The 26,423-nt window shown below is 40.1% G+C and overlaps 1 protein-coding gene across 2 annotated transcripts in view; it reads right to left on the bottom strand.

Moving 5' to 3' along the window:
* Positions 1–1,291: 1,291 nt before the first annotated feature.
* The window catches only part of LOC120737562 (fibroblast growth factor 14-like), a 68,647-nt gene continuing 43,515 nt past the window's right edge, over positions 1,292–26,423 (bottom strand). For both annotated transcript variants that reach the window (XM_040038349.1, XM_040038350.1), the window contains exons 4-5: positions 5,835–6,033; positions 1,292–5,726 (exon numbers count right to left, since the gene is read on the bottom strand). In XM_040038349.1, coding sequence (XP_039894283.1) covers positions 5,578–5,726; positions 5,835–6,033 — 348 coding nt within the window. In that variant the 3' untranslated portion in view covers positions 1,292–5,577. The remainder of the gene's footprint in view (positions 5,727–5,834; positions 6,034–26,423) is intronic.

Here is a 26,423-nt window from a genome sequence, read left to right as displayed (position 1 = left end):
GTGCACCTGCACCGCAGTGGTCGAGTCACAAAAGCATTTTTTTCTTTTTTGCCCTACTATGTCTCATCTTGTTTTGTTTTTTTCCAGAAGCTACAGTTCACAGAGGACAAAGTAAGATGGCTACATGTGTACCTGCCACAAGAACACGAGCGGTACTGGTACGTGGAAATTAAAAATGACCCGGGCTGTCGCGATTGCTCGCTTCTAATTAAATCAGATACTCTCTTCCTGTGCTGAGACGCCTGCTAGACGTTTCGTGAGTGTAGCCCCGCTACACGGCTACCCACCCGGTGGAGAGGAATCTCTCACTGAGAAGCTGACAGTAATTGTGCCTTCGTTGTTTGAACCAGGAGCTGTGATTACCAGCCTGGAAACACTATTGAAGCTCTATATTTGGTCAGTAGCCAGGAAACCGGGCCATTTTTCGGTGGCCTCAGCCATCATTAATTCTTGAGCATGTCCCGTAGATCTTTAATAGCTGCTTTCACAGGATGGGACCCCTGCTGGTAACCTAACAAGCTCTCTGAATACAGGAAGGTTCGGTTCCCTCTCTAAGTCGATCTTTTTCCCCTCTGCCAGCAGCGAAGCGCAAATTAGTCGCTTGACAATAATTCAATGAAAAGCAGCTGCTGTCCTGGAGCCTTGTTACCAGTTGTATCTCCTAATGGTTGTTAAGTACAAAAACATCGTCCTCTATAGCGGCATTAAAAAGGTTCTGCTTTGACACAGGCAACACCGGACACATTAAGAAATAAAAAAGGGAGTTCACAGACCTGATTGTCAGGGTTTATTTTTATTTTTATTCTTTTTTTAAACCTTTTTTTTTTTTTATTACTAACCCCTAGTGTGACACGACGAGTAGTCAATAAACGATACATCCATGTTTCTTCGATGTGAGACGAGCACAACACCAGTCAAAGACGTCTTCCTTATCAACAATATCCAAAGTAACGTCAGGCAGAGCAGAGCTGGAGTCAAACCACTCTGAGAATTTGGGGAAATCTTCAGTAAACCTTGGCGAATTCCAGGAAGGCTGAGGGTTTAACACAAATCTACAGCCGCCCTGCAAGCTCACAGCTCTCTTAGCTGGAGATGAATGAGAGGCACTCATTTAGCTAGCTATAGATACATATATATATATATATATATATATATATATATATATATATATATATATATATATATATATATTACCTCATAACCTGCACATGTACTTGCAGATTTTCAGTATCAAGATTACAGTTTGAAACACGACATGACAAAGAAACATCTCTCTCTTTTTTCATTTGGCTCAATAAGACTTCTTTTTTTTTTAACTAATGTTTTTCTTTCAAAACAGCATTTAAGGGCTGAGAAATTACACCTGCATCACCACATAGACTGGATAAGTTTATGTAACGCTGGTCAGCCACACATACTGGAACATGAAGGCAACAGCTAATGAGATCAGGGAAGGAGAGAAAAAACGTGGCGTATGTGAGGAAAAAAAATCTGAAAATTAGAAACACTGTGAGCTGTCTAGTGTTTTTCACAGTCTCTTCAGTCACAGAGGGGATCTTCTGCACAACGCAGCGAGACGACTTTTACATCAGCTCTGCGTTTCGTCCGCTATGGCGACACATACCTGTTGCTGAGGCCGCAGATTCGGGGCCAGCGCTCGTTTGATGTAGGTATTGGGCTTGGTTCGTGTCAGCAGGCTGCTGAACAGTGGTTCAGTCGCGTGATTAACGTGCAAAGCGCTTGTTCCCCCCAAAAAACTGGGACTCAACGCAACAGGGAGAGAGATGCACAGTGTCTGTTTTCATTGATTAAAAGCAGACGCACTGCAATCCTGAGCCTCGCAGAAGATATTCATTTGCATGCCTCATTGTCACTGAACGCTAATTTGAAGTGTTGGATCTCAGCGATGTGACCAACTACTTAGTGTAACTTCTCGAGGAGTTAATTGGCATCTAGTGTTGCCATCACAAGAAAGACGAGTAAACAGAAAGGCTGGCAGCCTGAACAGGATTCAGGCCCAGAACAGACTGGCGCCATGTTGACAGTCACAGTGAGAGGGCGAAGCGGGGGGAATCTATTTGGTTTGATCTCTTTGATTTTCTACCTTGTACTGTCGTTCTTGAGTGTTTCGATTTTTACAACCGCTTTATTCAACGCTGGGATTGATGCATGCTGTTTGGTGGGGTTTTTTATTGTGTTCTAAAGAAACTACCTTTTTTCCCACACTTTAAGTAAACTACACAGATTTCTGAAGGCCATTGCGCAGGCTGATTTAAAGCCACTGTGTGTAAATGTAACAGCCAAAAACAAACATTTCTCCTGCCCGATTATGCAGCGCTGATAGGCAGTTTGCTCGGATCTTCACACATCCAGCGTTGACACACAGATCTGCAACCAGAGGTGGAAGGTAAACACATGCTGCATATTTTAATAGACTTAAAGGGAACCGATCATGCTTTTCCTTATAATCTGTTATATACAAATGGTGTTACAGTGGAGTATGTTCACATCGAACACGGTCGGAGCTTCAAATAAATAAGTTAGTGTACGCAGGAGTCAAAAACTCAGGCGCACAGCTCTGGAACCAGTAAACGAGGGGCAGCCAATCAGAAGGAAGTTGGCTTAAAGGAGGAGCTAAAACAACTGCCTTCAGACACTGGATTAACTAAAGGGCAGCAAATAAGCATTATTTTGAACAGTATTTCATGCAAAGCTAAAAAAAATAAAGCTGGAAATAACCTTAACACGCCCACTTTAAACATTTCAGAGAAAAATCTTCTTCTCCTTATTCCACCACATTTATTTGGAATCTGTTAGCTCTCGGATAACGAGTTTACATTACAAAGATTACACTATAAGCCTTATAAAACATATCGTAGGCTAAATTACTTGAGAGGTTTTTTTCTTCCTTTTAATTATAAGTGCCTCATTTTAGCTTCGTTCGTGTAATTACTGTCGGCCCGACATTTCACAAACATCATCTTCTTTCCCAGCCCATTCATCACACAGCCCAGAGTTATTTTGTGGCTCTTGATGTTTAAAAACCAATAAACTTCTGGACTCAGCTACAATGGCACTTAAACATTGAGGCAGAGGTAACTAGTGACTAATATGAATTTCAGGGCCATTTTTTTTTTTGATAACAAGAATTTTTATTTTATGATGACTGAACCTTTTGCAACCTTGAAGTCCTTGTACTTGGACCAGACACAATCTGTTATGAAACTAAAGCTGGCTCACTGAAGAGGACCCGCTAATGCTATTATGACTAAAACTCAAGTGGCTGATTTGTTGTGCCTAATTTCTGTTTGTGTGAGTTGAGAGGTTTTAAAATGTGTTTAATAACTCTAAATAATTGTTTACTGACTCACTGTTATAATCCTACAGTTTAGGTTATTTTTTTAAAATCACAATGAAAACTGATAATAAAGACACGAAGACCTGTGAAAACCCTGAACGAGTTCATTATAACGCAGAGCCTCATATTCACCCTTTGATGGCAGAAGTCTGTCACTTGGACTTAAGCGGACCCTTGCAGTATACTTAGCTGATAGTACACTTGTATCATTGTTTATCATTTGTGTTTAGCAATTTTTTTCATTGAACCAACTTCACAGTGCGTTTTTGTTAAATTCTCGGAAGAATCTAAATGTTCGACTAATGCAAAAGACCCTTGGCAATACCAAAGCCAGTATAAAAGACGGACTTAGCTACTGTTACGTCCCCCAATGCTCAGTAAAGTCTTGCTTTAAAGCCTCAAGCTGAATGTTTTTACCGTCACTGCGTCTTGGTGACAACAAGGCGCAGATCTGGCTGTTGTTTACTGGATCAGTTGCTCACTGGCTAGTGACTTGGCAATCACCAGCTGTTAGCCAATGAGCTGACCAGGGTAATCATCCTAACTCTAGAAATGACCATAATTGACAAAATGGAAAATGATGTTTTATTTAGCGTGACCTGAAAGCACATAAAGTCATCAGGTAAGTGTTTACAGGGGTCACAGACCAAGAAAGCCAAGGCCTGTTTTCCCGTAGATTTCTATACAGCCAGAAGTCGTTTTGCAACCAGACGAGTTGCCCCCTGCTGGCCATTAAAAAGAGTACAGGTTTCTAAGGCACTTCTGCGTTTGCTTCGTTTTTCAGACCCAGAAGCTACATCCATATTTTTTACTGGCTTTTGGCAACACTTCCCGATCTAGACCTGGCCTTGGTTCCGACACACCGGGGTAGTCAAGCGAGAGATGTTCAAGTTCTACACACAGTGGCTTTAACATCAGTTACCCTGTTCAGTATTCCTAATTCCTGCTTTTGTTTTCAAGTACATGGGAAGGCAATTGAAAAATAAAATAAAAATAAAAGTTCTACCAGGCTTATAGCGCCATCCGACCAGTCTAGAATATCTGCTACTCTATGTAAACACTGACTGCTACCATGCTGCTTAGACACCAGCATGCCTCCAATACTCTCTGTGCTGCTACAAACAAGGAATTTGTGTAAATCGTTCTCCTTTCAATACTCAGCTACATGCTGATTTGAGCAACTCGATGCCTAAACTCTTCATTTATCAGCCGACCTCCTCCTCTCCTGAGCTGCACTTATGTCAGCGATGTGGAAATCATAGCATTTGTAAAGGAACCAAAACAAAAGAAAGGGGTGGGGGTGTAAGACACAGAGGTAGAAACTCAAATCCGATTTACGTCTGTACAGCAGTGTAGCTCAAAAATCACTAGTGCTTTGTTTGTTTAGAATAATAACTGAGAAACAGAGAGTAAAAGAATACTGAGAAGTCAAACATGCTTTAAGCTATGTGGTCATAAATGACAAGTCTCTCTTTATTATGTGATCAAAAGTAGGGACAGGTGAACCGGTGCGTTTACCTTGTATTTAGTGCATTCGGCAATTTCCAAGCACATGTCCCCGTGTGCTTAGTACAGAATGTCCTGTGCCAAATCTTAATTGATCGATGACTAAGCGTCCTCTGAATCATCAGTGTTTGGTTTAAGGTGTTCTCTTCGCCCAATGTTTGCTGATGCTTTTAATCTGTTCCTTATTTACTCAAAGATCGAACCCGAACGCGCAGTCGATTTCTGTGGGGAGGCTGCGCTGCGTGCATGTGTGTCTGTGGCCACGAGCAAGCGAGCGAACCAGGCAAAGGAAAAAACAGAAAAGGAAAAAGAGGGTGCGGGGACGACGACAGCCTCATTCTTACAGATTGTCACAGAAAAATACCGGTGAGGACGTCATTTTTTTCTGATTTCTGTTTGTTTTGTTTAGATTTTAAGTCCTGCTTTCTGCCATACGATGAGGACATGCTACTGTCCTCGTTCAGAAATATCAGTCAGACATCAGCCTGACTTTACTGTCTTCCTTCTCCCCTTTTCCCCCCGCCGTCAACTGCAGCGTGGTCTCTACGGGCCCCCCTGGTGAGGCTGGACGTGTGGTCCCACTGTTGTTCGTTTTGTTACCTTTTTTGTTGCAGTTTTTGTTTTTTTGGAGAGCGCAGCAGTGGGGGTGGGGGCGAGTTTGTGGCTTCTCCTGGCCTCCCGTCAGCCAGGCGAGGTGAAAACAGGGAGCGGGGTTATGTCGCCTCCTTGTCGGGTTTGTTGACTGGTTTGCCGCCATTCATGACTACCGGTTCAGTGGTTGTGCTTTTGGATGGCGGGCACCCGACCAGTTTAGGAACTGCCTCTCCTACATCGTGTAACGAAGGCTCTCGGTACATCGCAACTGCAGGGGAGGAGCAAAGGAAAAGCAGAAGGACAGCGTGAAGAGAGACAGAGGATATATGTCTATGTATACATATATAAAGTGAAAATAAAAAGCCCAGTTTGTTACCTTCTATGGGTTTAGGCAGGAAATGTGCTGCTGGTTTGGTCTTTTTGACCCTGTTGCCCTTCATGACCTGTCCCTCTTTATTGAGGCCAAGAAACCAGGCCCGACCCGACTCTTTCTGCCTGTAGAGCATCGAGCTGTAGATAACATAGTAGTTCTCGAACACCGACTCCTTAAACTTGCACTCCGCCGTGAACAGTTCCTGAGGGAGACAGAGACATAAGAAAATATCGATCACATTACTTTACCACAGTTTGTGAGCTACGTTTTCTTTCGCAGTGCTGAACTCATGAAATATTTATGTTTTCTACACTATTAAACCAAATTCTGAACTGAAATGGTATCAGAATAAAATAAACGAACTGACGAAATAGCTGCACACATAGTGTATGTATGCATCACTGTTACAGAAAACTTAATTTACAGTGGTGTTATATTTGCCTTCGGTTTAAAAGGGAAAAAGAAAAAGTTTTTAATGAGAGTCTACCGAGATGTCTCTGTGTATATAGTTGTGAATGTGGGCAAATGTGAAAACTTTAGAGCAGTAAATTCCAATAAAATTGCAATAAATGTTATACTGCCTGCATTTCTATGGTTTAACTGTCTTGTTCTCTCATTTCAAGCTTAATACGGTTTTCTATTATGTGTGCTTTATGTATAGATACTACTTTGCACTGTATATTTGCTGCTATTGTCTGCGTGAGACTTTAATAAAGTTTATTATCTGTAAAGTCTCACTTCCTCACAAATTGTCCCTTTTCGACTTATTGCTTATGCTTGATCTGGCGTTATTTTCTTGCAACAGATTCTGTAGGAAAAAAAAGGAACAACCAAAGAAAGAAAAACCCGATATTGACCAGCCGCAGACAAAGAGTAGAAGCACAGCACCGCCTGAATGATGTACTGCTCTAACCCGTGTCATTCTCGTTCTCCCCTGACGCTCTGGCTATGTGCACCGACAGCAAACTAAACAGATAAAAAGAAAAAGCAGATAGATTCCGGTGACACAAAGCCCCAAAGATCTCACCTCCCCACCCACATCAGCTCTGCTGTTATGTGTCAAAACTCTTTTCCATGGATGCGGGCGCCTCCAGCGGAGCATATTTCAGCCTAGAGACAAGGTGTTATTCTTACGGGGAGAAAAATCGTCTCTCCCCGGTGTGCGCTTGCACTGCCGAGTACGAATAAAAGGCAGGCTGGGATAAAACGTTACTCTTTTCTGGGGGTTTTCAGACTCAATTCAATTCAGTTTTATTTTTATAGCACCAAATCACAACAACAATCGCCTCAAGACGCTTTATATTGCAAGGTACAATAATACAGAGAAAAACCCAACCATCAGATGACCCCTATGAGCAAACACTTGGCAACAGTGGGAAGGAAAAACTCCCTTTTTCACAGCTACAAACCTCCGGCACAACCAGGCTCAGGGAGGGGCGGGGCCATCTGTTGTTACCTATTGGGGGTGAATGGACGGAGGTATGACAAAAACACTAAAAAGACTCATAGAATAATTGCAGATGACATATCAGGAGGCTCTGCTTGTTGAACCAAAGTGCTTCATATATATATTTGTTATCAACTCTGAAATTCAGTCCTTCAAATAATAGTTTGGCTTACTTGGTTTATTTTCTTTTACTCCCATTTAAACCAGGCAGGAAAAAAGCCACACATAAAAGATTTGCCTTTTTAAAGTCTTCATCCCACTGTATTTGAACATTTAGCCATCACAAAATTAATGCACCACAACAAATAAAACTGGTAACAATGTCTTCATATACAACTTCAGATACAACAATTTTAGTGATGTATAATTTCTACTTGGATCTTTTACTTGATATTCTAACATGTTTATCATAATAACATAACATTTATGACCCTCACATGTTTATGAACCTCATTAATTAAAACTCATACATGCAAATTAATATTTATTTATTTATTTAGCTTTTTGAATTTGTCAGAAGGCTCAATAAAAACTCCATTTTCAGAAAATGTGAATTTTCAGGCGATTATCTCTTGGCTCAGGCTTTAAAGGGATCATATCCTGTGAAATGCATATTCTTGATATTTCTTTTTTCTTTACCCATAATCTCATAGCTCTCTGTTTTAACCTGGACTTTATTTATTATATTTATTTATTTTAGTTGTACACCGTGGGTCAGGGAGAAACCACTGTGTATGTCCTGTACATACTACAGAACTGATTTTGATATCATAGCTGATATAAAAGCAATATGTTTCTTGCATTTATTTCTTCATTCCCTTATTTTTGCTTTATTAGAGGATTAGCAACACAAGTACTTTTCTTCTTTGTTGTATTATGTAGTTTGTAAAATATGTATATGACAGTGGAACGACTCGCCTTTGGCAAATCAAATCTATGTTTGGGGTAGAAATAAAAGTAATATCAAACCAAACCAGCATGAAATCATTTATGGAGAGCGCGCTTCTCCCTTAGGGCTGCACTTAATGATTAATCTCATTATCAGTCCATTTTTGATTAAAACTGTAGGGTTAACAGGAATGGGAGAACATTTTGCATTTTCTCGTGATAAATTAATAGAATAATACAACGGCTGTTCTTTAATCTGCTGTTTTTTAAAGCCGATCAGTTAATTGAATAATGGTTGGGAGTTTCTATAGTTCTGAGGTTCAAATGCGGAAGAAGCAAAGAAGAAGCTCCCAAAACGGTATTCACTTTATCTGTTATGTCCTTTTACTCTGTGAATAAGATTAAACTTCGATAGCCCTTGTGGGGAAATTAGAGTGATTTTCAGTCATTATATCAAAGCATGAGAGATGATTAGAAAACCAAGATTGCATATTAATATACATACCGAGACAGGGAGATGACTTGTGTCTGTGTGGCTGGAAATGGAGTGACTGAGGGTCTAAAAACCAAAACAGTGAGCTAAAGGAGGCTGAAAAGCTTTGGTGAAATTCTTCTGATTATGTGAGGAGCTTTTTTCATGGTCAGCAGCCCACTGTCTATATATATAGAATATATATTGATATATATTGACGACGATAGCTCTAACTACCTCTGTTTTACTGTAAAATTTTAATCCAAGCATTCATTTTGATTCCTCCTCGTTCAACAAGAGCACTCCTGTCTTAATCAAGCACAGATATCAATCACGCAATAATTTACAAAACGGTGCTGGAGTAATAATTTAATAAAAATAATACTAAGGCGTTAATAAACTGCACCTCGTTTGGCTGCAAAGGCTCCTGCAAACCCAAACAATCACCCCGGAGGTCCCCAGACCCCAGATTAGGAAGTGTTTGTCTAGACTGTCTCTTATTGGTTGTTGTGGGCCTTTTGCCAGAGCCACAGACACATTGTCATTCAGCTCAGGTCTGTCGGTCCGAGTCTCATAGCAACATGAGGAAGAGTGGCGACACGGTAGCCGTGGCAACCAACCAGCGCTGAGAGGGAGGGGTCAGCGGGTGGGTGGGTGTATGTCTGTGTGTGTCTGAGGGGAGGGCTGCACTAGCGAGAGAGAAACACTTGCATTGGTAATTTAACACAGTAACAATATGATGCATTTGGTGCTCTGCAACATCCACTCACGCTAACATAGGAAGACATTTAAAGTGATATGGTTTTAAAGGTACGGCGGGGAGATGCCGCCAATGCAAAACACACACTTGTGGCTCTAGGGGATGAATGGAGGGAGATGCAGGAGGGCTTGCTGGGATGTGAAATGTGACTACATGATTGGCTGGTGACGAAACAAGGCAGATTATAATGAATGAATGCTCTATTTATTGGCAATCTCAGTGACACCCCTTCAGCACACAAACACAGCGCAGCAAATCAGATGGCTTCCTTTTAAATAAAGAGCATCTCCAAAGAGCTGACTATTTGTGATTCTTGCAAAACACCAGCTTAATAATATATATATATGTAGTCTTGACCTGCACCCTGTATTCATTATTCATTTGTTAAGTAGGGTGATCTTTGCCGGGGCGTGCAAGGAGCGGTGCCAGACACTTATTAATGTCGGTCAGTAAGGTCATACATCATTTAATGCTGCTTTTAAAATAAAAGATCCTTGACGTCTGATGGTCTGCAGCAGCAATATTTGGTCCAGTATGATTTCAGAAGACAAAAAAAGAAAAGAAGTGAAGTAGAAGGAAGACTTCATATGAAAATCTCACAGCCTTACAGGTGAGTCATGTTAACAGCGCGGCCCGCCTCGAACGTGCTTCTGTCGTCATTTCTAAACAGCTATGTTCACGGGCTGCCCGCAGAAAGAAAGACAGGGAGAAAGAATGAATGGAAGGGTGGGGTGGGGTGGAGGGGAGGTTGGAAATTGGGACATGAAGAAGAGGGGAGAGAGAATAAATCACCAAGTGAGGAGGACGACGCCTCCTGATTGGAAAAACAGCAGGGGATTCTCTCTCTTTTACTCTCGCTCCCTTTTCTTATCTTTGTATTTCTCCCATCGCTCTCCTTTTTTTTTTTAACGCTGTCATTTCTCTGCGCTCTGCAGAGATTTAGAGAAAGTGCACACACACACACACACACACACTGCACACATGCATGCACACTGTTATCTTTTTTGAATAGCACGCACACACACGCATGCTAGACAGAACAGACGCCGCTTTTCAGGCCAGCCATAATCAGAGAGAGAAGAGCCCATTAACATGTTAAACATGCTGCTCAAAAACAGACTAAATTGATACAGGCAGCACTTTGTCCCTCATCCATTAAAGACCTAAAAAATAAGGAATTCAAAATCAGACCGAGAGAGAGAGAGAAGCAGTCTAAAGTCTTGGCTCAGCGTAAGGCTGCACTAATAACAGAGCTTGGCACCTAGCTGATAATGCTGCCACAGCTTGACTGCTGGCCACTGGGAACTTCCCAGTAGAAACACGGGCAACAATACACCACTGTAAGTAATTACTGCATTTTACCAAAGCCTATAATCTATTGATTTGGTAGAATGAGGAACATGTACTGCTGAAGGGAGCCGAATCAAACACAGGTTAAAAGAAGACAAAGAGTGCAGACCTGTGGCTGTGGCACCTGCTACATGACTCACAGGCTTCATGATTTGCTTGTCCTGGACTGTGGGCTAAAAGACTAAAGACTGAGTGAGCAAGTTAAGAGGGATGGATCAGTATGGAGACGAGCCAAACCATTCTGTCATCGATCGAAATTAATTTAACTAGAGAATGTAAACACAAATTACAGCCAAATATAAAAATATAGGGTTTTTAAGACTGATTCCAATGTTTCTGAATTTAAAAATCTGATATTCTGATATATCGGACGATATTTTTTCTTTCGGAAAAACAAAACATAACCAGAATTTTCTGCCGTATGTTTTGTGTTGTTATGTATTTACTCGTTAACGCTCGGTCCAGCTCTGCTCAGATCAGCTTCTTGTTGCGTTTCTGGCATTCATATTACAGGTCGTGAATAGGGAAGCTGCAGAGTGCCCTCTTGTGGACAAACTATGCAATGACATCACAGATAACATGGTTGAAGGGTGTTTCTCTCTTGTCTTATTTTGTTCTTTTCATTTTCACTTAGTGGTTGTTGTAAATGCCAATACCAAGATCTAAGATATTATGATTCACACAAAGATCCTTTTCAGATAAAAGTTAAAATTTCCCACCTTATTCCGGTTATTATTTTCTTATGACATCCTCAACTCGAAATTTTGAGTTGATAAGTTGAATTCCAGATGAGCTCTGCCAATCAGGTTGTTTCCTTGTTACCCAGAAGCAGATGGCACAGATGCATGCATGCTCAAAATCAGGTAGTATCATCAGCATGAGTGAGCTACCAGTGTATAACAACCATGACTTAATTAACACCAGGTTCTTCAGCTTTGAATGCCTTCTAGCAAATGATGCCAAATTGTTGGACAGCTGGCATCTAATGTTTCCAATAACAAGGAATTAACATACTTGCACAGATATTCCTGATTGGGAGAGCTAACTCAAAATTTCGAGTTGCTACCTTGAAATTTTGACTGATTAACTCGAAATTTTAAATACCTTACTCCGAATTTTAGGTTATGGATGGCAACTTTTTTCTGTGGCGGAAACATGCTTCCAAACGTCCTCGTTAAATGTCTACTTAATCAAGTTATTTTTATTTTTATGTTTTTTAATTGAATAGCCTAGTGTCATGTTTTCCATTATAACAAAAAAAATCATTAACTCTATTTAATTGCTGCCGGTGTAAAATCGAATCAACCACCACAAAATGATCATAAAATTATATTATCGAGACATCAAGTAAGTTAATGGCAGTGATTATCACCCAACATTACGGTCATTTAATTCGGTTCAAACATCATAAAAATTGTACAGTTTTATTATTACCAAATGCTGAGACACGTTGCTCGTATTTGTTCCTCCTTCTTTAACGTGAATTTGCTCTCCTTGTAACGAGACTTAATGCGACTTAGCTCAAGAAAGTTGTTTTTCATCCCAATGCGCGTGTTTGTGTGTCTGTTTGTGTGCACTGCTCAGTGAGTGGGTGTGTTTGTTTCCAACACCAGTTATTATCACAGAGCTAATTACCCACGGGAATTGTGGGTAAACAAATCATCCTAAAGAAAAGAAGCCCACAGAGAAGGAGGAAGAGGAGGAGTGGAAAGAAAAGTGTTGGCATAAGGAAACAAAAGAGCGAGGAGTGTGCTTGGGAAAGAGACTTGAAAGGATGTCCTCCAGCCCAGGCATACTGAATTACAGCATAAATCTGATTCAGATCACAGCGTTGCTCTCAGCATGTCAGCAACACCACAGTGTTCCTCAACCACTTCAGATCCGCACACCTGATCCAATTACTCTGTGATGAAAATGTGTGGCTCTTAATTGGATCAGGTGTGTTAGAGGCGCAGCAACAACCACAGCACAGGCTCCTGTTAGGGAGGACTAAATATTCCTCTCCTTCTCTTCTGTCATATTTATATTATTACAATGGTTGATGTTCATAGTGAATATGGCCCCATCACACTGAATGTGGCCCTCTTACTGAAAATAAGGTCAATTGTAACAGTAATGTGATCCAAAAGCCCATGCTTGGGCCTGCTGCAAATGCTCCATTTCAGACAGATTCTAGTCTTGACCCTGCATGATGTCAGCAACAGCAGATATCGCTAATGAGGTCATCTCAGGGACACAGGTATGGCTATGAGGAAAGAAGCCCCACACACCTTCTCTTTAAACCTTCTATTTGGAAGTTATAGCCAATCAGAAAAAAGGGTAGGATGGCCTTAAAGGGAGAGAAGGTTTACCTGAGAGGTCTAGGGAGCTTGGAAAGAAAAGCATCTGGACTTCTTTAAGTTTCCTTGAAGATGTTTCACCTCTCATCTGAGAAGCTTCTTCAGTTCTAAGAGCAATTGGTGGAGAGTCCCAGATTTAAGCCCTATGGGAGTGTCCACAAGAGGGTCATGGGCCCCCTATTGGTCCTCTACTTAATCACACGAGCCAAGGTGTGAAAAGGGTTGTGGGTCCCAATCAGCCAAGGTTTCCCTGTTCAAGGTTTCAGGGGAACCCATTGGGAAACCTAGCCCCACCCTATCATGTGATTAACTGAGGTCAAATAGCCCAGGTTGTGAGTAGGTGTTAAGGCATCTGGGAAGGGATCCCAAGCTTTATGGGACACTCCCATGGGGCTTAAAATCTGGGACTCTCCACCAATTGCTCTTAGAACTAAAGAAGCTTCTCAGATGAGAGGTGAAATGTCTTCAAGGAAACTTAAAGAAGTCCAGTTGCTTTTCTTTCCAAGCTCCTTAGACTACGATGACCAGGATGACTGAGATACCTGAGAGGCTAGTCCAGTGGTAGGCAACTCCAGGCCTCGAGTGCCGGTGTCCTGCAGGTTTTAGATATCACCCTGGGTCAAAAACCTGAATCAAATGATTAGTTCATTATGAGGCCCTTGGATAACTTCAAGACATGTTGAGGAGGTCATTTAGCAGTTTGGATCAGCTGTGTTGGATCAAGGACACAAGTAAAACCTGCAGGACACCGGCACTCGAGGCCTGGAGATGCCTATCTCTAGGCTAGACCAAGGCCCAGGCCTAGCATAGGATAAATCAGGATTTTCTACCAGAAATATTTCTAGGAGAAATATGGAACTGGAAATGAGAATCATTGGTTATCTGGTTTCACTAAGCCTAACAACTGCAGTCACAGTAAATGGCACTACAACGGCATTTTTCATTCTTTACTTTGCATGTTCACCTCTGGTCTGGCACCAGATGACCAATTGCAAACTCAGACAGGACTAAAGCTGCATATAACTCAGACAAAATAACACAGATTTAAAGCGAGACAGCTGCTTCAACCAAAGCCAGTAAGGAAAGCATACCATCAAGGCATGAATATATCTGACTATAATTCTATTTGTGCACTCCATTAAATTAATATGGCCCTTAAACATATTCCTATGGGGTGAGAGAAATATTTTAGCCTTATTTCTGAAGCTGCAACTCTGGCAGTGTTTAATCTTTGAACAAATATGAAAACATAACTCAAACTGGTAAGCAGGCTTACTTGTAATTCTTATGAGGTCAACAAGTGCTTTAATGAGCTTACAAAGATAAAGAGTTCTCTGCGCTGATCTCTCATACCCTACAGGTGCTCGTCAGGTAAAGCCTCTGAACACTCTTGCTCTCTTGAGACCCTCTTAGCAAACTCTGTGGGATCTTCTACAGGCAGCATTTTCCAGCAGTATGTTTTAGTTGTAAGGCGGTGCTTGTATAAGTAACATCACTTGTATAAAGCTCAAATTTGAACATTTAGACACCGAGCAAAATGTGCCTTTTAATCGCTGCATTTGGAGACTGAGCAATCCATGATGGGTTGCTCGTGTACAAATTTTAGGTAATTTAATGAAGAGTCATTTCATATTTTTTTGTGCATTAGTCTTTAAGGCATAAATAAACCATTTCACCTTGTTCATTTTGACAAAGTAAAATACTTTAAAATAACATATCTCCCAAAGCCTGGTTCAGTCAAAGGTTTCTTCCTGTTAAAAGGGAGTTCTTCCTTCCCACAGTTGCCAAGTGTTTGCTCATAGGGGTCATCTGATTGTTGGGATTTTGTCTGTATTATTGTAGGGTCCTTGTAGGGACCTTACAATAAAAAGCATCTTGAGGCGACTGTTGTTGTCATTTGGAGCTATATAAATAAAACTTGATTGAATTGAATTATACTGAAATGCAACATGTGGCTTTGGGTGTTGATGTTTTCTTGTTTGGTTCTGTTTGGGTCAACTTCATTTGACCAAAGTCTAATCATCCTTAGGATCCCTCATCACAGAACTATCCCTTTTCTCAGAATCTAATTCACACACGTTGAACGTGGTCTGCAAAATTGTTTCCAAGCTGATAAAAAATATTTCTTGTCCTTGACCCAGGGGTGTTTTGAGTTTCTTTAGATTTCTCTATGCCTCCATTTTAGTGATGTGAGTTTCTGCAAAAAGGTGCAGATTCACTGGAAAAACTGCCACAAGTACTGCATATCACTCCTTTCTGAAACATCAGCCGTGGACAGTATGTTTCTATAAACGTTCAAACCTGCTAGTAGAGTGTGAAGCCTGTCCTGTGGTACTTCAATGTCATGATTCACAGAGTGGTGTCTTTGAAGAGGCTTCACAGCTCCACAGTAACTAATTTATTCTCTAGTTACCAGAAAATCTGTGCGTGTGTCATGACTCACATGGCTAACATTTATTCTCTCTGCCACTCCTCTTCCTTCTCATCTCTCTCTGGATGTAGACATCACAGGACTCACTCTGTCTGAGTGCTGTACCAACTGCGTTTTGAATGGAAGCGCACGCCTACGTACACAGGCGTGTGTCAGATACACAGACATGAACGTACATACAAAGCACACACACCCCTGGTGTTTGCCTAAAACATCTTGTTCTGAAACATTTCGCAGAGCTGTGCAGAGAAGCTGAAAAGGGAAAAAATATCCACATTGCAGATACGGATGGAAAAGAACTCTTTTAACAGTGTGCTGAGACAAATAATTACCCGATAGATCCGTCACACAATTAGTAACCAACTATTTTCATACCTGATTGACTTTCTCGTCGACAGCTATGCTCTCCAGATCGACTGGTTGCTTTCAATTGACCTGCCTGTCATTGGTCGGACAATAGTCTGTGAAAGCACCACATCAATGGAGTTAAGGATTAAGTCATTACTTTTGGCAGTGGGAAAGGCAGACTACCTGCAAAGCCATTTTCAGCTGAAAAAAAAGAAGCTTTTATATCTAATAATAATTGACTTAAGCTTATGTGAGATTGAGAGAGGTCATCATCAAAAACCAATTGATTAATAGAGAGTAGAGACAATTTCAGATTTTCTTTGGTTGACTTGTCATAATATAGGCCTGTCAACACAAATGTAGACAAGCAGACAGATATTAGGTAAAAGCTCAAACAAGGCACACAAGAAAGCTAGTTATCAAAACAGCAAATAACCAGAAACCACACAAACACTAAAGAGACGGACCAAAAGACTCAAACGTGATTCTGAAATAACAAAACAGCTAAATAATTTCACAAAAATCACAAAAACTCACCATCATTAGAACAACAACGAAATCAAGAGCACACGAGATTCAAGAAATAAAAAAGAACCAAACGTTCAACATCACCAAACCCCAGCGTCAGAACACGACTACAACCCTCACTGTTTTAGTTTCAAGCAAAAGAATGATATGATCTTTTTATGCTCTTAAATAATAAATATTCTATGCCTTTCTGAGCATATCCAATTATTTTGCAAACAACCTTTTAAAAATATTGATCAATAATGAAATAATCATTACTTACAGCTCCGTGAAATAATACAAGATTCATCTCTGCAGCATCGGATAACTGGAACTAAAGCTGCTGATTTAAAGTCTTTTGCATTAAACACATTAAACACAGGCTCTTCCTTCACATACTTGCCCCTCACTACTTCCCTGATCTCTTTCTATCTACACACGTCTGAAATCTTTGCTCCTGTGACACCAGGAATCCGTCCTTTTTCCTTTTCAGCTTGGAGACCATTAGAGAAAGCCTGTTTTAGACTTCGCTCCTATGCATCGGGAGCCTCTCCTTCTCCACATCTGAAATGTCAAAACCCATCAGTTAAACACAATTACTGTGTTCCTGATGTTGCTTTATTTTATTTTTACAGCGCTACTTTTTTTAATGTAACATGTTTTAAATCATATGTCATTAATTTGTTTTCCTTCCCTACATAACTATATTTTATCATGTAATGCTACTTTTGTTAAATGCTATAATCTTTATAATTATATGCTATTAGTCAGCTTAGGAATCTCAAAAGGCAGTTTTATAAATTGCACGTACACAAAACGTTTGATAAACTAAAAAGAGAGTCAAAGATTAGATTTTTGGAGTTAAATTTAGTAGCACACTGACTGTATTTCAGCTGTTCACTTATTTTATATATGGTGCAGTTTCCTTATCACAAACAACAGTTATTACACTTTATTATTATCTTTTTTTTGTTTCAATATATTTTTTTAGTCTCTTTTAGTATTACTGTGTGGAGGGTATATCGTAGAGGTAAGATATAGGAAAATCAATACAGCTGCTGGAATAAAAACATAACTTTTAATGTTTCATGACTAATAAACGTGTCTGTTAATGCCTCATCAGGTAAGGTGTGATGACAAATGTTTCAGTTTCAGTTCATTTTTATTTTGGTAAACTGAAATGCTCTCTCACATCTAGTTTTAGTTTTAACTATAATAAACTTGTCATGAACTGCTGTGTATGATGACCATTAGCTATAGTATATAATGTGTAGAATTAGTATGTATACTGAATATCGTGTGATATGGATCTGAGAAAAGTGTATCACATATTACAATGTTTGTGTATATAATAGCAGAATGCCTCTGTTGTAAAAAGTGAATGATTTTATTGGAGCATTAATGGCTTTTATACTTGGAAACTGACGCTATTCAAAGCCAAACAAATGGCCTGTCCCAAAACCACCTTAATGTATTACATTTACATTTTTATTCACTGAGCTCTTTTACTTTAGTTGACCTTTTTCTATTTTCTATTGATTGTACTTTCTCTTTTGTATAATTTCTACCTTACTGGTCCCTTATTTAATTTACTAATTTATATAAGTATTTTATTATTATTTATGTTATATTAGGCTAGTTTCAGTATTTTTTTCTGTGTTTTTGTTTAAAAATGCTCCTAATCATTTTTTTTTTTTTAAACAGTTTCATTAAATACCATTGTCCTTTTCTTTTAAGGTACATTATATATTGGTATGCCAATATGTTTCTATCATCTAGTGATACCTGGACAGAAAGGTGACTGAAAAAATAAGAGGGGTGTATAAAGACAAAGATGGAAGAGTAGCAACAAGATGGTGTGTAAGCTCACAGGGGACTCCCAAACAAGCAGACCAGGGCTCTAAGGTCGATTCACTGAGACTTCACTGCATGAAGGACTACATTTGCATTTCTAATCTTTGATGGTGGACAGTCAGCAAAACACAAATTGAAAAAAGGGGAGAAAAAAGGAGCTTTCAGGGACAGTTGTCAAGATACACACACCTAATGCCAACACCTACACAAACCTAGCATACAGAGGCCCTTTATTAAATACATCTGTTTGTTAATGCAAATACCTAGTCAGCCAATCACATGGCAACAACACAGTGCATTTAGGCTTGTAGGCGTGGTTAAGAGATTCTGTTTAAGTTCAAACCGACCATCAGAATTGAGAAGAGGTGCCAGAGGTCAGAGGAAAATGGCCAGACTGCTTTAGACATGGGGTAAAGCAGCAGAAGACCACACTGGGTATCAGTCTTGTCAGCTAAGAACAGGAGACTGAAGGTACAATTCACAAGAGCTAACCAAAATTGCACCAAAAAACTTTAGAAAAACTTTGTCCACTCTGCTGATGAGTTCGGTGTACTCAAATGGTCTCCACAGTCACCAGATCAATCCAACAGAGCACCTTTGGGATCCAGTTGACAAATCTCCAGCAACATGTGATCATGTCATGCCAACACCGAGCAAAATTTTCCTGGACATTGTTGAATATATGCAACAAAGAATTAAAGCAGCTTGAAGATAAAAAATGGGGGTTCAACCTGCCCCTATTACACAAGGTGTAACTAAAAAAATGGCTGGAAAATGTATATAAAGTGATTAACTTACCATGTCTACAAAACCTCCTTACAGGCCTGTTGGCAAAATGTATGAAAATATTCACCTTTGAAAAATGTTTCTGTTTTGTTTGCTGTGTGTCACAACAGGTATTATCAACAGGAAATAACGTTCAAAGCCATCCCTAATGTAATATTGCCTGTCTTTTTTCTCATCCATATACAGCAGCGGTAGAAGAACACAGTGTGGCGGTAACAGCGGTGTGATGCAGGAAATGTGCAATGATTTTGCAAAAAGAAAAAAGAAAAAACAAGGCAAAAACTCAATTTCCTCTTTCACCTCTCAGCCGACATCTTCACACCTACACCTACCCAACACCCCTGATACGTCCGCGCACACACAACATACCGATGCGTGGAATATTCACCCTTCTGCGCAGGGACGCACTCTTTTACCACTCTCGTCCTCATTCACACGCAAACACACACAGTCCCAAACTCATCAGCACTTTTTTTCCACTTCCCCCAGCATGCTCCATAATTATCACATAGCAGCTCATTGCACACTGTGCCATCTGTTAGCTGAGCGCACGCACTCCCAAACCCACACACAAACCACACATACGTGCACAACCACACAGCCGCCAGATGATGGTTATCTGGGATTAATAAGAGCCACCATGTATAACTAAGTTTGCAGCATATCATTAACAATTTGCAATAAGAGGATAAAAAACACACCAAGAGGAGAGCAGCATACATCCAGGAAGAAGCTGCAAAGAAAATGCACTATACCAGGAATAATGTAAATGTCTGAGGATGATGTAATCTACATACACAGCTTGGATACTTAAAGCAATTTGGGAAAAAGAAATGTTTCCTCTTTTTTTGTCTTTTTTGACATTTAAAGAGTAAAAAAAACCACGCAACCCCAAAATGCACATTATTGCATTTTACATCTCATATTTTTTGAGATTTGGAGAAGAAAATTCAGTTTCATTTACAATTGAGAACTGTGAGTGATGACACGTCAGAAGAAAATGTGTTAAAATTGATTACATTACTTCACATTTCTTCAAAAATGTCCTTTTCCTTGTTTTCAGTGACAAATGAGACACATTTATTCAGGGATTTGAATGCATAATGTAGGCTGTGAAGTCGTGTGAATCGTTCTGGCACTTTTAATTCCGAATATGAAAGTTGAGATCGATGGAATTATTTTTCCTTCTGCAAGAACCTGAACTGGACTCCTGTTTAGTTTAGTCCATCACACTGCGCACACACACTGATGCTTAATGGGTCACAAAATAAATGTTATTTAAACTATATCGGATAAGAGACTAGAAATTTTTAAATATACTCAAAAATAAAACACATCCTGTAGAAACTGTGGCCTTTTCAATCTATTTAGACAAGCAAATATTTTATTTTTTTGGCATTCTGTCACATGAAAACATGTAAAAGGTTATATTTACATAACCTTCAGATTTACAAAATCAGAATCAGGAGTTTTATATTAGGTGCCAGTGATTAGATCCTCCTTAATGACCGTCATCTGAAGCCTGTTTCATCTGGGGTCTGGTGTTCTGCGTGCTACTGATGTGTCACCACCGGAAAGATCTAAGAACTGTTAGGCCTCTTAGCGCGCATGAATCAAATCAAATCAATTTTCTATTCGATTTATGTAAATTCTACAATCAGAATAGAGATAGCAAAAATGGTAGGTAAGCAAAACTAACATTTTCTAAAAAGAAAAAAAAACTATGCAAAGGTCTCGAGCAGGGATGACAACCTCATTTTTACAACGTGAGCCACATTCAGTCCACTTGATGATAAGTGGGCCAGTCCAGTGAAACTATGTGATTAAATGTGTGTTACAGACAACGTTCTGATAGATCATTCCTCAGACTGTTCTGTAATTATGAATTTAGTATATAACCTTTTCATTAAATTACAGAAAATGTCTTTGTACTTTGGTGTAGTACGGATGGCGGTGGGTGGTGTAGGTCTTTATTGATAGGAAAATACAGATAAAAGTTCAATGATAGTTTGCTACCCAGCTTCAACATTAACATTACTGTTTTATTATTAGCCACTGCCGTTACTTTAATGATACCTTAAGAGATGGCCGATATGATTGTGGAATAATTGCTTATAGTGAAATGGCCAGTGTTAACACGTGTGCCTGACAGGCTGATGTTTGTGATAACAGTTTAATACTTCAATGTCATTGAAATAGGAGATTTACTGACCTCTTAGAATTCCTCATAAAGCATTGTTTAGTAAATGGCCTTTATTTGTATAGCGCTTTACTAGTCCCTAAGGACCCCAAAGCACTTTACACAACCAGTCATCCACCCATTCACACACTGGTGATGGCAGCTACATTGTAGCCACAGCTGCCCTGGGGCGCACTGACAGAGGCGAGGCTGCTGGACACTGGCGCCACCGGGCCCTCTGACCACCACCAGTAGGCAACGGGTGAAGTGTCTTGCCCAAGGACACAACGACCGAGACTGTCGGAGCCGGGGCTCGAACCGGCAACCTTCCGATTACAAGGCGAATTCCCAACTCTTGAGCCACGATCTAGTGCTGCGAATGTCACCTACTAACATTAAAAAAGTTAGCTGTTCGTGTTTGTGTTCAGCTGTTAGTGAGGTCAGCTGTGCCTGTCTGCAGCAATGCTGTATGAGGTTGGAAGGACTGTATGAGGACTGGAAGAAGCGAAGACGGCTCTGTTGGTATCAGTTCTGTTTGCTGGTAAGTATCTAAAGCACATGTGTCAAACTCCAGGCCTCGAGTGCCGGTGTCCTGCAGGTTTTAGATGTGTCCTTGATCCAACACAGCTGATCCAAATTGCTGAATGACCTCCTCAACATGTCTTGAAGTTCTCCAGAAAGTTCTGGAGTTCGACACCCCTGATCTAAAGCGACAGTTTTTAGTATCAAGTAGTATCTGACTATCTTTCTTTTTTGACAGCCCTACAAACATCAAAGATCTTTTGAAATAATGTGTACTGGGCACATTATCTGCTGTGTTCACAGTAACCATACCCATGTTTGGCAGAGACCAAAGACAGCTTTGTTAAGAGAAGACTCTTTTACCACTTGTCAAGTGTGGTGTTGGAAATGTTAGACTTCACTTTTGCTTTGCTTTATTATGGACTGACCAGATCCCAGCCATTACCACAGCTGTGGACTTTCTATCATATTAAAGAGGTAATGTGTGGCCATCTGTCTAAAAACTGAAGTTGAACTAGAGGTGGTGCTTGTAGCAAGATAACGACCTTAAGCGAATCAACAATTCTCCTAAGAAATGTCTAAAAAAAAAAAACTGGACGGTTACTGAATAGCTCATAGTTAAACATTTAATTGTTGTGGAGTATTTAATACAAGCTTTATATGGAAGAAACAAGAAGGCATCCTTGAAAAAAAGGAATTTAGGAAGCACATAAGTCTTATGTCAAAGATGTACTTAAATTCTCCATATGTCGATATTAGAGCTCAACCAGTATATTGGCCCCGCTGATATTAGCTATTTGCCGGTATATCAGTGTTGGCATTTATAACAGATGATAAATTAAAATGTAAAACGTAACAAAGAGCAGGGAGAAGCATCCTTCAACCATGTTATGAGTGTGGAAGTTGCATAATTTGTCGACTCCCACATCACTGTGACAAAAACAACCGACTGACCTGAGCAGGGTTTGTCAGAGAGTAAGGGGGTAACGCACAAGTTGTGACAATAGATTGATATTATATTGATAATATTCTCAATAAGGATTCATAAAAAAGTACATATAACACATTTGGGGAATCTGTTTATGTTTTGTGTGTTGGAAAGAAAATATCGTCCGATATATCAGAAAATCATCAAGTATTGATATCTGTCTTAAAAAAAACCTTTAATTAATATATGGTAAAGCTGATTTTCCTTGTGGTGTTCTTGAAATATATCACCTTTTTCTGCAGGCACTGTTTGAAAGGGTTGCTTACATTTTCACACAACTGCAGCTACAAGATAATGTCTTGACACCTGCTAGCAAACACGCTGTAATGTAAAAGTCCTTCCAAGTGCAAAATGCTTTGGACTGCTGGTCTATCTTGAAGTCGTTACAGAACAGACTGCAAACAAGTGCACCATGTCTTGTTGAAGTTGCAGGCACTGGAGTCCAATTCCTATGTAGCCAAGAGGGATGAAAGATAAACCAAACTGTGTCCAAAATAAAGCTCTTTGGTTAGTGCGAACCTGAAACAACCAATTACCAAATACATAAAGCTAAACATCGCTGCTCATGTCCAGAGCAGGATAAAACGAACTATGATGGCACCCTTATAACATTTAATGAGTATTTCTACAGGTTGGTTCATACTACCAGTGCGAGGCACTCCAACAGCCAGGACCTTTGCAGCAACCAATTAAGCATCAAGCAGTGCTGACATCACAATAAACCCATCCTGCTGTATATAATTTATATATTTGTTATCTTGTAGCTGTCTGCACATCAGTCACAGAGCTGGAAAATGATCAAACATGCTCACTTTCCCTCTATGCAGCTTTAGAGGGGATTTATGCTGAGTGTGAGTGTGTATATGTAGGGGGGGACTCCCCCTCTTCAATTATTTACAGGAAGTCCTCATGCATCTGTGACTTTCAGCGACAGGCTGAGAAAGCCCAGCAGAGCAGCACAGATCTCCGTTCTTTCTCTTCCCGATTACCCCCTTTGTCTACAGGCTTGTTTTTGCTCCTTTCTTTTTTTTTTTTACAACTTTTTCCTCTCGCCCTTTTCCCCCTTCTGCCTAAACATTTCCTCCTCCCTCTCCATCCTCTCCCCTTTTCTCCATACATTTTTCATTTGTGTTTTGCACGTCTAGCTCCACAACATTTTACCTCATTTCATTTTGTCTGCAGTCCCCTCCCTTCAGTCTTTTCCTCTGTTTTACCCTTTTCTCCTTCATTTCCAGATTTCTTTCTTATTTAATCAATGTCGTTTCCTCACATTTACATTATATATTTCTATTTTCTCTTGTCTTTCTTGCATTCATCTCCTCTCTCCACCTCCTTCTGTCATTTTTTACGACTTTTATTCTCGTTCCTTTCCCATTTTTCCTTGACTGTCTCGTCCTTTTACATGCTCTTCATTTTCACCTCTTCTGTGTCACCTTCCCTCCTTTCTTATTTTCTGTCTGCAGCCCTTTTCCTCCATCCTCTTGATCTTTTCCTCATTGTCCTTGCCCTACTTTCTCTCCACTTTCTTTTCTTCTGCCTCACATCCAAGTCTATTCTTTCTTCTCCCCTCTCCTCCTTTCATTTTTTTCTGTCATGTACTGGCCTCACCCTTTTTCCTCTCACCTCTCCCTTTCATTTCCCTCCTTTCATCTCTCTTGTCTCTGCCTCTCCTCTCCGCCGCCATCCATTTCTATTCCCCCGTCTCCTCCCCCCCTCTCTCTCTCTCTTTCTCCATCACCTCTCCTTACTTCTCTCCTTCTCCCGTCACCTCCTTTCCCCTCCTCCTCAGCTCCTGTCATCTCCAACCAAAAAAAGAAATGAAGGGGAGGAAGCAGGGGTGATGTCAGAAGAGGGGATGTCAGTGGAAGAGGTTGAACTTTCTCTGAAGAGTCAGCATGGAAATAATTCATATTCTGCTCAAACATCTTCACGCCGCCACTCTTCTACCTCACGTCCCCTCCATCCTGCTCCGCTCCACTTGCTCTTCACCTCTTCTGCCGTCTCCCTGTCATGTCTTTCTTATTGTTCTCCATGTCTCTTTCTTATTTCAATTATTCGACAAGGTTTTCAGATTTTTCTTTCTTTCTTTTTTTCATTGTCTGAATTTTTTATGTTCAGGAAGGAGATGCTTCTGGAAAGGACACAGAGTCTAACGATTATCAAATAATAAAAGACCGACTGAACGCATACTCGTCTGTAATCAGGCTAATATGCTTCACTGGCATCTATTCAAAGCAATTTATCTCTCTTTTCATCTCTCTCTTTTTCTATCTAATGAAACTGTCTCCAATCTTCTGTCCCACAAAACCTAAAAAATGGGTCTTTCACATTATCTTCTGACATGAAAAAAGCTTTTTGTGCTATTATGCACCGCTGGCTCTGACTCAGTATTCGTCTCTCAATCAAAACTCTGACGAGCCTTCCAGTTTATTTTTTAATTGATTTTAAGAATTAATCAGCTGCAGCTCATTGCCAGTTTGATAGAACAACAGCGTATGTTTGTTTTTTTCATATTTTAAAGCCAGATTTCAGTAAAGTTCCCCAACACATGCTGGGTTAGTGATCTTTGCATCTGATTTTTAATCAGTGTACCGTCACACAGAGCAGAATACAAAAGATCTGTGACGTAGTGGCTCACACAGCTCACGATCTATCACAATTCACAGGTTTTTGTAATGTGTGAAGTGCAGAACAGAAGTGAAAAGTACTGCACAAGCTAATGAGAATCAAAAGTCCTTTATTAAGTCAATGGGGCTCACAAACACTCAAATTGAGGTCAAAGAAAAGTGTTTTAACATTGTAGCCATAATAAGCATGAAAATACATGAATGTATAAGCATTTCAGAGCACTGGTCCCAATACTGATGTTAGGTTATGGTAATAGGGAGGGCCTCCAACCATCCCTTCTAATGTGGGAGGCAACCAATAAGACCACTCCCTTCACAATCATGACCAATAAGATCATGCTCATCACCATCTAACAGGATATGTGGGATTCAACACGTGTGCAAAGTGATATTTAAAGCTATCACTTGTTTAGTATTTTCATGAAGCTCATTCTTTGTACTTATGTGCATGCAGAATTCATAGACACTGAGAATCTTTGCTAAATGGTTTCAACTGACTATTGTTCAGTACATCAAGTGTGAGAATTTGGTGAAACTCTAAGTAGTGTGCAAGAAAGTTATGCTGTTAAAACAGAAGCTAAAACAGCAAATATGACCTTGAGCTTGACCTCAGTTTGGGTAAGGACCCATGAGATGATTGTTGTGTGAAAGTAAAATATGACTAATACTCTAGGAGGAAAAGTGAATCTTGTGAAAATGGAAAAGTGCCTGTAAAATGACAAACTTGACCTTGACCTTGAGCACAATTTGAGTCGAGATGCATTGGTTGATCACTGTGTGCACGACCGATAAAACTTTGAAACTCTAGGAGGCGTAGTGATTCTCGTGACACGGACAGATGGATAACGGACGCCTAACCACGGCATAAGCTCATGTGTCCTTCGAGCCAAAAACTCCACATCAAGACCAAGGTCCCTGGATACAGTCCAAACAGTCCCTACACCTGGTAACTAAGCAGGGCTGTACAAAAAAATCCCCTCATGTTTCTTCCACACAATATAACGTCAGTGTGGAAGGTGATGATATATGTTTTAAAATATCTGTCACATTAGCCGGACGGTGATTCATTTAGTTCACATCTGGCTCTTTTAAAG

The sequence above is a fragment of the Simochromis diagramma genome, unplaced genomic scaffold, assembly GCF_900408965.1.
Source record: "Simochromis diagramma unplaced genomic scaffold, fSimDia1.1 OVJJ01000413.1, whole genome shotgun sequence".
NCBI classification, from domain to species: Eukaryota; Metazoa; Chordata; class Actinopteri; order Cichliformes; family Cichlidae; genus Simochromis; species Simochromis diagramma.
This window is presented reverse-complemented; position numbering and strand designations above follow the sequence as displayed.